Source organism: Apteryx mantelli, chromosome 19 (genome assembly GCF_036417845.1).
Source record: "Apteryx mantelli isolate bAptMan1 chromosome 19, bAptMan1.hap1, whole genome shotgun sequence".
NCBI classification, from domain to species: Eukaryota; Metazoa; Chordata; class Aves; order Apterygiformes; family Apterygidae; genus Apteryx; species Apteryx mantelli.
The window spans coordinates 11067605-11080280 of NC_089996.1; the positions used below are offsets into that span (position 1 = coordinate 11067605).

Consider the following 12676-nt stretch of genomic DNA (forward strand, 5'->3'; position numbering starts at 1 on the left):
ATGCAGTGCTTTGCAAGAAGATGGAGATCTTGCCAATAAAAGGAGATGAAGACGGCTTGTAAAAGGCAGTGCAATTCAGTGTTGGCCTGCACTTCACCGTTTTTGCTGGCATGCTAAGGGGGCATAAGTCATTTTGTTTTGCCAACATAACTGAAGTCATAGTACATACTCAGTTACGCTGCAGTTTATTCTGGTGAAGTTTTCTTGCTTGGTATAAATAATACCAACAGAAGAATGGGTGGTGGTGGAGGGGGAGCTATTTAGAGCCACACAGTCAAGTCATGAGTGTACAGAAGGTCTCAGCGGCACAGTTGTTGTTTCTGATTTAAAAATTCAGAATAGGCTTGTATTTCTAATTCTTCAGCAGGCTGGATTAATTTATTCCAGTTGGCCTGATGCTTCTCATAGCTTGCATATCTGACAGTCTTGCCTCTAAAAATACCAGAAGCTGGATTTGCAACACTGATCTCTCTGATAAGTAATCCTTTACTATCACTAGAAGTTCCCCGCTTGCACAGAATATGTCCGCACTGAAAGAAATCTCAACAGTGGGGAGAAGGCTGATATTTCAGAATTTGCCAGGCCTTCATCCCCCCATTTTCTTCTATTTTACTCCACTTTTTTTGTGCCTTTTAGTAGTAGCCAAAGTAAATCTCAGTTTCAAACAATGTGCATAGCTTGCAATATATGTTTATTTATATAGATACCGTTCCTCCTTATGTAGAGGAGGAAATCATTGTGTGTTTATAATATCTGTCAATGGATTTTCAAAGGGTGGCTTTAGCGAACAGAGCAAAGTATCATCTTTTTACACTTTCTGGACTGCAGCCTCTTGTTTGAGAGTTTGCAGCTGTTGAGTCTGTGAAAAGCCTAACTCCAAATAATTAAGCTCTGCGATTTTCTGCGTCTCTATAGATAAGGCTACTACAGTGCACAGCCATAAAGCAGGTTTGAGCTCTGCTGCAGCAGGTTTTTCATTTTGTTGCTAAAAAACCCAAAATGGTACAGATTTTTATGGCTTTACCACATGGTAAAGAGAAAGGGCCCCATTTTCAACATGAACCTTTTGGAGGTTCAGGTACCTTTATTTTAACAAGGTGGATGGAGTTCCTGAAAAACAGCACTGTGGTAAATTCTGCTGTATTTTGTGCTGCTTCTGTCTGGAAGGAAGACAGTCTTTTTCATTAAATGATACGGACTCTGAAGCCTTAGAAACAGTTTTGCTTAGAGACATTAAGCAACAGGCACAAATGACTGGTGTCTTAGTTGGGGACTTTGCTTGATCCAAGATTTTTTTTAATTGTCATAATACAGTAGGATGCTTATGCAACGAGTGGAGAATTGAACACACTCAAGTACATATCAGAGACAAGCAAAGGCTCCATTTATTTATTTAAACATTCCAAACTCTTCCTCTCTTTCCGTGTTAACAGTGCCAAACATACTGATGACAGAATAATCTGATACATATTTTTAAAGCCCTTACATTCAAACTCTTTAAGCATTAGTTCTCAGTTATTCTGGCTGCTAAAGTGATAATTAGGAGCTTAAAGGTAACTAGATTATTGTAGGGATCTCTCTTGACAGCCTTTAACACCTAGTTAAATGTTAAAGGCTGGAAATTACAAGTCTCAGAATTATTCAGACCACAATCTATTTTGAAACAATTTGCTATTTCTAGCTTGTTTTTTCATGCTTGGTACCACTGCAGTGCTCTCTAGCTTGCTCTGAGTATCCACTGACTTGTGGAACATCTTCACGAGACATAAAAAGGGAGCCTAAGAACACACCTCTTGCTTAGTATGGATGTTAGGGTGGATTTCCAGATGTGTAAAGAACTCTGTAGCTGATGTAAAATATTTCAGAGCTGTTTAACAACTTCTGCCCTCTTTGCACGTGGATTTAACTGAGGTCTGTTTGAGCTCATCTAATGGTTCGCCCATGCTGTAAAGGAGAAGGACTGCTCTCTCTCCCTACCTCCCCTTAGGTCCTCTTTGCCTCTCCACTGCGCTGGCTTTAAAATGCATTGGAGACCTCAGTACCAGTAAAAGAGAGAGAGCAGAAATGGATGGGAGGGCAGGAGGAGGGCAGGCGGAACGAGCTGGTCGGGACCTGCTGGAGTGGACCACCCTTACTGGGTAACCTCATGCTGGGGGATTGTTTTCACAGCAGAACAGAGGTTTCACTAAACCCCATGCTGGTTTTATCTAACAAAAGTAAGAAGAGCATTATTAATGCAGTGTTGTGGGCTTCAGCGTGCAATTAGCAATCAGTGTAGTCCTCTAACGGTTTTTCACTAACAGCTATGTTAGCGTATACTGTGATTGCACTTTTACTTTGATGAGTGAAGGCAAATTTAAACAATTCTATTAGAATGTACTTCTTAAAAAAATCAAGATTATACTAGCAGGAGTACTTTTCTCAGTATAATTTCCTGAGAAAAATAAAGCAAAATTGATACAGGGACTTCTCTGCCTTGACAAGGAAGTCTTAGTCTACTGTTAGCGTAAAACACAAAAAATGAGAAACAGCTCTGCAAATCAGCTCTTTGTCTGTCGGGATTTTTGTAGTCTAGAGAACGTGTGTAAATCTTTCCCAGCTTTGCTAACACAGGTTTAGCTCTGCTAATGTTAGTGAAATCTGGATATAATCCCAAACTGTCTGAGCACAAATAAGTACATGGCTATATTTTATTTTTCTTTATCCCATCTCCTTTGACAGTATTACCCGGTGCAGAAGTAACAGCAACAAGCAGCAACACTCTTGAAAGCATATGTTGCCTTATAAAGTCATGTACTCTATCATAAAGTCAGCTAACTTGTCTATAGTTTCCTTATTATAGCTGCTAGGAGCTGTAAACATTATATCTTCCAATGCTGAGAACTTATCGAAAATCACTTATTTCTAAAGTCAGCACTGCTATGGGTGGATGTTTATCCTAAGAACACCGTCAGCTGCTGTCCTTCACCGAGAGGTTGCACCCAGGCTATTCGGCATGATTGATCTGACTTTGTGCTTGTACTTTGCAAACAGTCTGGGTTGTATGAATAAGACTTAGCTGTGCAGACACAGGTTCAGATCAGTCATTAATACTTGACCTTATTGGAACTTAACTTTCAGCTGCCCAAAACAGCTGTTTGAAACTTCCATCTCACCATCTGAACCGGAGGCACCAGGCCTGGGCTGCGCGAGGAGCCCGGCGTCTCTGCTCCGCAGCTGCAGGAGAGGCACTTCCGCAGAGCAATCTGTCCTATCCAAAGTGACGTGTCTGTGGCCATCAGGAAGGATCATCCTCTGAGGATGCCAGCCTCTTGCCATCCACTGCAGGAAGAACCTGGATAACTGGATGAATCCTGCACACACTGTGCAGCCGGCTGTGCATGACTGACTGACTGACTGACTGACAGTGGCCTCCACTTAGCTGGGGATTTTTGCTTTTGCTAATAAAAACTTGAGGTCTCTGTTAGAAAATAATGCCAAATATTAATAGTAATAAAATGTATTATTGCTGTTAGAAATAATAGGCGGTGATTCTAGTGTAGAAAATCATGAGGGAAAATTGAGGACAGTGGGAGCTAATCACCCTGTGTGTTTACGCTAGGAAACGAAGTTAGGAAGCTGACTTAGCTCACTAATTAGTAGACGGAAACAGGCATTGCCTGAGAAAGATTCAGGGCATTTAAAATAGGGCTCCAACTGGCAAGTGAGCAGCTTAACCAGGCCTCATTTAAGATATATCATCACTGATTTCATCAGACATGGTGCTGCGAATTCCAGCGGCTGGCCCACGTTTGGACCCCCTCCGTGGGCAGGTGGCCGGCACCAGCAGCTGCCGTATCCTGCCCTTCAGTCAAAACGTGTCGGCTCCGAATCGGAGAAGCCCTCACACACCTCTAGACTGCTGAAGTCTCACTAATTCATTTGGTACTTTGGTGTGGACATTCTTTAAACCAGTCCGTGGTATTTCAAGGGTAACAGGACAGGGACTCAGCTAGACTTGCTTCATATCTGATTGTTTCAGGAATCAAAATTTATTGTGGCTATAGGGATGCTGCTTAAGTAAGTGCTATGCTGGCTACAGGAAAAACAGCTGAAATAGAATTAAAATGTTATAAGCTGCAGTGTATAGTCTCCAGAGAAGAAAGTAAAGGCCTCCAGTGCCAGCTACATTTATTACTGTACTTCAAAATGCTCACTTTCAAAAATGGAAGAGTCTAGTTTTAAACTTGAGAAACGTAAATAAGAAAATATATTCTGTTCTATTTTGCACTGCTCTTCCTTCATCAAAAGCAAAGTCTTCACTTTTTCCTTCTGTAAAACTTGAAGTACTGCAAAACAATGCTCTACATTTTTACCCTTTGTTATAGTCTATGACTGATGACTTTCTAATTCATTGACTCTTTATAAAATCTGAAACCATGCTGATGTGTCAAATCGAGTGCAAATGCATGTTTCAACCATATTTTTGCTTTCTTGTTCAGCCACACTACTTTCTATTGAATATTGCTCTTTTGTAAATCTGATGAGGAAAGCAGAGCCCTTGCTTATTAAAGCACAGTTAACTTTCCTCTCTTAAAGGAATAACATGTTGTGTGTCCACTTATCACAGAATTTAAGCAAGGCAACCAGATGTCAGTTGCGTAAGACATGAATAATTTCGTGAAAAAGCTGCCACTGGCTATATTATACATCTATGTAGCTTATAAAACAAAGCAAATGATTATCATCAATTATAGTAACATCATTTGACAACTCTGCAATTAATTTGCTACTCTTTGATAACTGTTGTTGCACAATGCCAAAGAAAACGCCATGCATTAACTGAGTCATCAGCAGTCTCTGATAGATGGTACAGATAGTAATGTGATTATTCATCCCCAACAAAATAAAGAAGTGCTTTCTTACAGAAGACTGTTCGTTTTGGTCTTCTAAAAGAATAGTAACAAGATACCTAGAGTATCTTGAAAATAATCCCCACAGTAATATACAGTTCTTCTGAAGCATTATTTCATTTGCTAAGATTTGTGGAGCGTACTCGATAGTTCACAGGCATGACACAAGCTGATGGAGGATGGGGTACAACAGAACTCATGCATTCCTTCTACATACAAATGTTTCTACAAAAAAAGAACGGAAAGATTCTGCTTTGCCTACCAGAAAGTCTGCCAACTTCACCAAAGATCTAGAAAGAGTATTCCATATATATATGAGGCTAAAATATTTATCCAACAAAAGTAATGGGCAGTCCCACAGTAGCTGTAAGGATCATTAATTTTTTGTCTTTTCTGGTATGATTATAAATATGTATTTAAAATACAAAACAGGTACTGATCCTGCAGAGGTTTACTTTTAGAATTAACTTTATTACTTCAGCAGTCTCACAGACTTCTGCGGAACCATCCCTGAAGTCTCACCTTGTCTCTGCACAAAGCAAAGGCATCATGATGTGAAGTGCTACGAGTGAGCAGTGAAAGTAGCACCTTTGTAAGAACTGGAGGCACCTTCAGTATCACCTTGTGGTTAATTTTGTATTTGTGTTTACTGGGCATATAAAAGACCAATCAAATGGTACTTGCTTAGTTTGTAAGTAGCCCGTGTGTGAATACACGGTGTCTACCTGTACAGTACAATAAATACAACAGCTTCATTCTTAGATGTATGACATGCTTATACGTTTAGCAATGCAAAAAGGAGTTTCAGGCTTTTCAGAATGGATAAAGGGAAACAATTTTTATGAGTACAAATTAGTTTGCAAATGCCTTCAGACAGAAATGGAAAGCGAGTGTTTCATACTGGTTAATTTGTAACTCCGAACATGGTGACGTACCTCCCCAGAGAAAGCCTGTCCGTTGAGCAGGTGCTCTGATCCCTGGCTGTCTTCACTTCCAAAGTGTAGCCGGATTTCTTCTAAGCGGTGACTATATGTCATTGGCCCTCCGGAGATGTTGACCAAATGCTCTTTGTCTAGTCGTAGAGAAACATGTCTCCCCGTATTATACATTGTCCCACTGACCTAAACAAAATGGGGAAAAAGGCATTTTTTCAAAATCATTGTAAGTCCTAGGACCTAGTTATGCATACCTCAAGCTTTTGCTCCTTATGTACCTTCACTGAAATGTAGCAATGCATCTCATTGTGGTGAGATGAAATACACAACCTGAGGTTATACTTCAAATTCTGCTTTGAATTTTATACTGTATATTCAGATATTTGCTAAATTTGTATGTACATATCTTAGCCAGGGGCACATAGTTAACACAATAAATGGAATTATTATACTTCTAAATAAGTAGGCTTTTAGAATATTCTTTATGCAAGATCTGAATAATGGCGTCATTACAAAATTTCTGCACTGAAAATGGGAACATTTCAGCTAACATAAATTATTTAAGTACGCTTTAACAAACCTGAAATTTAATTCTTTTTTTTCTTCTTGTAATATTTTTAACAAAGTTATCCAGAAATGAAGGTGCTGCAAAAGCAGAGAGATAATTATTCATAAATAGGGATCCCTTCTACTACTGGAGCTGCTGGTAAAACTGATAAAACTGATTTATAGCAGTTGCTATAATGAAAAAGAAAATAAAGGTGGAATTTTTTCATATAGAATATAATTCTGTCATATTTTTCCACTGTCATAGGAAAAGCTCCTATAGCAAGAGGGTCCTTAATTTATGCCATTATAAAGTGAAATATGCCAGTTTGAGTTTAAAAAAAAATTGTGGTTTATTTAAAAACATTCTGCATGGATACAAATGGTAAACTTGAATAACATTAATTTACTTTAAGAAGAGGAAATGTAGAAATAATATGCTTAGTTGCACTTCAATTTAAAATTAAAGACATGACTGTTATGTATTATATCCTATACTGCATCAGTACGATAGTAATTAACATTGCTGCAGTGTCATTTTATCTGTAATACTAATTACTGAGTTTAAATGACCTGTTTTGTTGCACAGTATGTTGTAAAAAGTTACACTGCACAGACTGTGCAATAGAACTAAATGGATGAGATTAAATAGTTTTTGCGATTGTTGTGGAATTTTTTAACTTTGATACAGATGTTCTATTTTTTTGTTTATTCCAATTTAAAATAAGCAGTAATAAATTGCTTATGAAAAGCAATAAACATAAATATTACTATTCATTTCAAATAAAACACAATGATCTTATAAATGTTTCTTAGTTTTCTGCTTGACTTTGCTTCCATAGTAATTAAATACCAAGTTTAGTTTAATAGGTGGAAGAAGGTCATTTTATTGATTTCAGTCTCAGTACACTGCATGTGAATGACATAAAATTGCTAATCGTACCTAACAAATGTAATCTAAAAACAAATAGGGGAAAATGGTTAAAAGCCTCTTATTCACATTGGGAAACTCGTGCTTCACTGAACACTCAGTTAAATTTAGCAACAGTGCAAAATATTCAGAATCCATTTTCTTACTCAAATTGGTACAAACCTCAAATTAGGTTGCCATTATTTTTTCTCTCAAGGTAAAAGTGACCCAAATAACCCCTAATATGACTCAAATAACTCTCTGTAGAGTAAATGTGGGAAATGAAAAGAGGCAGATTCATGAACAGTATTAACATTAGTCTTTCTCATTTTCACCCTCATAAAAATGCAGTGCTTGTAATAGAATTGTATCGAGTGTTTTAAAGCAGAATTTCCCTATGTAAGTGCAGATAAAGAGTTCGGTAATGCAGTGAAGGACTCATCATGCCTCACTTCTGACCTGCAGGGAGGGATGAACACCAGAAGGGAGACTACGAACAGCCTCCTGCGGGGACACACAGACTTGGAGCCAGGAAGGACAAAATCCAAGACCTTCAATAGCAAAACGCAAGGTCTAGCCACTTTAATTGCCTTTTTAGGTTTAAGTGAAGAACTAGTTTTCCTGCTGAGAGCAGGTACTTGAGGAAAGAGTAACCTCAAATACCAGTCTAGATACTGGACCAGACTGGTCCTGACACATCCATGCCCATTTCTTTTCTTGAGAGTGTCAACATACGCTACCAGTGCTAGCAACTTTTAATGGGCACTTCTTCTATGGGCATTTGCTTACTAGCAAGAGAACAGAGGTGTCTTCTATTTGCATTTGCTCAGATTACATCAGAATGAAAGCTCGAAAAGTTAGGAACCAGTTTTTGATTCCAGAGAAGTTCTGACTCACTGAGTTTGTACAGTAGCCTGTGCTCGATTATGGAAATTGCCGCCATATCACTGTGTGAAATTCTTTATTCCGCTTCAGGATATCGTCTGCTTTATATACAAACCCAACATCTCACAACCTTTAAAAGCATACATTTCAGGTATAGCCATTTACAGCTGTAGGACAGCCGTAGTATCACGTAAGTACAATCACCTTCTGTTTGCAAGTTCCAAATCTGCTTTGAGACTCATTATACTCAGTGGGAAAGTTGCATACAAAAACAATACAAGAAAACAGAAGTCGGTCTTGCATTGTTTTCAGCAGAAAGCAATGTGCTATTATTTCAGTATGTACAGTTTTTATTGTGACTGGAGAAAAAGTAGGTTCTGATCCTATTCACTATGTGAAGCTATTGATTAAAGAAGGATTTTTCCATATTTTATGGTACTGAGCCAGTTAAAGTGATGGTACAAACTCATTTTAGAACATCAGACTGAATTGGGTTTATGGAAAGTAAAGTTGCATGTGGTCTTGTAAAAGGGCTCAGGCACAGAAGTCAATTAAGGAGATATTTTCTGTATTTTGTATATTCTTCTATAAGATGCACAACATAAGATGAGGTACCTTATGGGAAAGATGTTGACTCTGCCTGATGTAGTCAACAGTATCTTCTAGTCCAGTAAACGTAGTGTTTAATTTTTATACTGCTCTGTGGATTGGATAAAATGTTATAGGGTGGTTTAGAAGGATAATATAAAAGATCTATTAAAATCTATATAACTATTTCCTTAAAGTGTCAAACTAATCTTTGGCGTTAAGTCCTTCACAGTTATGGCCATTGAGTTGCTGCTTGCTCTCCTAGCAAGTGAGCTTTTTGTTCTCTGTTCCCGTTTGACTTGGAAGTTACATAAAGATGAAAACATAGTAAGTAAACAAGCTTGGGGAAAAAAGAGCACTAAATCTCATCCTCTTTCTCAAAAGGATCAATATTCACTGTATCTTATGCACTAGAAATAAGACTGCAATAAAGGAAAAAATGTTTAAAACAACAGTAAGAGCCTGTCTGAGAAAATAGCAAAGTCCAACATCTTCTAACTTAACAGCCATACCACTTTCTTAGTTGACCTCATTTTCCTCATATATTGGGAAGTGTTTCCAAATAGGTAATTTTACATATGTCAAAATCCCCAGGTAGAATAAAGCATGTTGAGGGGCTTCAACCTTAATTGCGGAATATTTCAGCTTTGGCAGGTTTTAATTAAATTATTAATGTATTCCTGATGTAGTTATTTTCTATTTAATCTCATTCATTTTAATTCTTGCTTCACAGACCTTTGTGCACACAATTCCCCAGCAGCATTACTCTCTCTTTATCTTGATGCAAGACAGCCACACAAGCACAAGCTGCTGATATATTGGATACTACATTTCTAAGGAAGATCTGATCGCTTGCGCTGTATCTGAGTATAACTTGCTGGTCCTGTGATCACAAAAAAGTTCAACTTTATAGTCTATGTTAAATTAGCTTTCAAAAATCTTAGCTGGGAAAGTGGCAGAAAAAAAAATCCGTTTGGCGGCAAAGCCGTGCTAATAACGAAAGGAGAGAGCGAGCGGAGACAGACGCTTTGTCGCTCAATTCAGCCTATTTTAGCAGTTCCCTGGTGTAGCGCGGGCTCGCTGCTTCCTAGGGGCCTTTACAAAATAGTGAAATAGTGTCTCAGTTAGCATTTCAGATTTATTCTGGTAAGAGAGGTCTGAGGATCAGTTCCAAGAACATTTTTTAACTTGTATCAGTACCTGCCAGTGGAGCAGCACTGAATGTAAGGACCAAGAAAATCAATTGCGTGTGGCTGCCTGCTGCGGTGTCCTTGGATCTTATCTGCGGTATTAGATGTTTCTTTCTTTAAGATGAAAATAGATACAGTCCAAAGCAGGCCTAGCACTGCATAGGGAAGCAAATCACCAAGGACTGAAGAGTGTTTTAAAGGTGTCATAATGCCCCAGTTTTACCTCCTGAAATAACCAAGTTTCTATCGGCTGCCACCTGGCTTCCACATTTTTTGCTTTGAGTCATGGATTCCAGGAGAACCAGGAAGTGGCTCTGCAAGCTCAGGCAGCGGTGAGCTTTTCCCCCGGTTAACAGCACCCGAGCTATTAATGCCACTTACATTGTCATTAACTTTGGTTTCTGCCAATCTGTATCAATGTAGCAAGAGCAGCAGGTTGCCAACTGATTGCAGCATGGATCGTAAGTGACCTTTAACGTGTCATTGGTTTTCTGCTCAACTGGTGGCCCGGGGAGGTTCGTGGAAGGGCCAGTGCTCCATGGAAACACTAAAATATTAATACTAATATTAAACTGTTCCTAGCATCTGCCATCCAGGGGTCTCAAACTGCTTCACAAATGTGCAAATAAATCTGCGACTGCCTTTTCTCCCACTGAGGTGGGCAGCCGTTAATGCCAGGGTCGTTTTGTTTCCTTCCTGACACTTGGCCAGGCTCGTCCTGTGCAAAATTTCACTCTGTGACTCAGGTCACCTGAACATGAACTCGTGGATACAGTGGCAAACTGAATCAGGGTTTTATGAGTTCCCCCAAGCATGTTCCTTTCATTTAATGTTTTTTTTTCTGTTCATAGTCTCTTGACCAAACCATATTCTGTGATATAAAGTAATGTCCTCATTGATTTGAATTGATTGTACTGTAGTAAGTCACTTATCTCTCTCTTGTGCAAAGCAGAGACTGCTTCAGGGTTTGCAAATAGAGCGTACGCAGACTTCAGGGCAAGTCTGTGATTTGAAATCCGACTTTAGGGACGGTGACTAAGCATGGCACCAAACTAGAATTTTAAATATAACCCGGTCAGGCGCACTGCTTCGTTCTCTGCAGCAGAATTACACTCCCCTAGTTCACAGCAATGGCTGTACAAGAACATACATTTTCTTAATATTGTGCTTATGGCATCCTGTTAGTTTTAGAAGTACTTTTATGATGCTGTCTTTATTTCCTAGCAGTTGTTAACAGGAGACCTAAGCTGGAAAATAAAAGGATGTTTCAGCATTATTCTTCTAAGGTATTTAGCAGTTGTTAAAGAAGGGCATAATTGTGTTTTAAAGTCTTCCCTGGGGGAAGAGATTGATATAATTAAATATGAGAAAACTGCTCTATAGATTTTCCAGACTATCATAGAATATTTGAGAGCTCTGTCCTTGCCTTCAGTACTTCTGTATGTGTGTACACACGCACACAGGTTTTATTCTTTTTATTGCTTTTAAACATTTTTTTACTTATGATTCAATTTTATTTAAGTTCATTTAGTGAGTCTTTGTACATTTTAATAGTTATTTTTCATACTTCTTCCTGCTTTCATCTTTAAGCCTAATTATCATATGCAACAATATATAAGGAAACAGAGGAAACGCATCATTTTCTAAATTATCTCTGTAATAAACAGCATGCTCTGAACCTTGTAAACCACGATCTTCCATTGATTTGCCTAGATATGTCTGGGGGCCTTAGGCACAGATAGGAACAGACATATTCAAATTATTTCAGGCTTTACTCCACATTTAAGGTAAATTTCAGACCTGCTACCGGCAACTTTTCGTTGCTGCCAGCAGAGAGCACTGTTGACCCATCCCATCCTCCCATCACCTCTACCCCATGGTTCCTTCCACCGCCAGGAGGAAAATTAAAACTGAGCTTTTTCTGTAAGCGACACGACTGCAGTCCGTGGCTTCAGTTTCTGAAGTGGTGGTTTCAGTGATGGGAAGGAACTGGGAAGCCTGGCTCATAAGTCAAGCAGGTTCCTAGTCTACAAGTGCGTGTCTGGAGGGTGCAGGCTCAGCGGGTTGCCCCAAGGCCAGCAGAGAAGCAATATATCTGGAGTGCCTTTTCTGGCAAGAATTCAATGGATCTTATGTTGTGTAAAAAAAAGAAAAAAGAAAGAAAAAGAAAACTGAATAAAAGAAAATTCCAGAGTTATGATACTGTGCAACTTCCTGGGAGGGAGCTGCAATATAATTGCTGAGCTTTGAAGAACAGCAGGCATCATCATCAATATTTGATTAAAACAGGCCTGTGTGAAAAATGTAAAGTGTAAGAGATAAGTGTAAGGATTAAAATAATCTTTTCATCTTGTTAGCTGAAAAGTTTTAAAAAGGAAATGATGTTAATGAGTACAATTAATCCATTTACCTGCCTAATGTAATGTGTCATGTTTCAGCATATGGTATGACATAATTTCTTCTTTTTGAAAGCACCATTTTAAGTAAGAATCTTTCCCATTCATTACTCTACAATTTTGTCTGTTTAATTCCTTAGTGACTGATCTGTAAGAAACTTGGTGGCGACTTCATAAATTAAATATTCAAGCTTGCTGGCTAATGAGCACAATATGTCAAATTTCAGTGATCAAAATAATGTGCTTCAATAATGTATACACAACTCTGTAACAAAAGTATAATCCTAATAGAGGACCTGCTTAGCCCGAGATAATTATATGCCACAGGACGTAA

At 38.6% G+C, this 12676-nt stretch overlaps 1 protein-coding gene across 5 annotated transcripts in view; it reads right to left on the minus strand.

The window, feature by feature from the left end:
- The window catches only part of CA10 (carbonic anhydrase 10), a 212066-nt gene that overhangs the window by 41560 nt on the left and 157830 nt on the right, over positions 1 to 12676 (minus strand). For all 5 annotated transcript variants that reach the window (XM_067308147.1, XM_067308145.1, XM_067308146.1 and 2 more), the window contains one exon: positions 5828 to 6013. In XM_067308147.1, coding sequence (XP_067164248.1) covers positions 5828 to 6013 — 186 coding nt within the window. The remainder of the gene's footprint in view (positions 1 to 5827; positions 6014 to 12676) is intronic.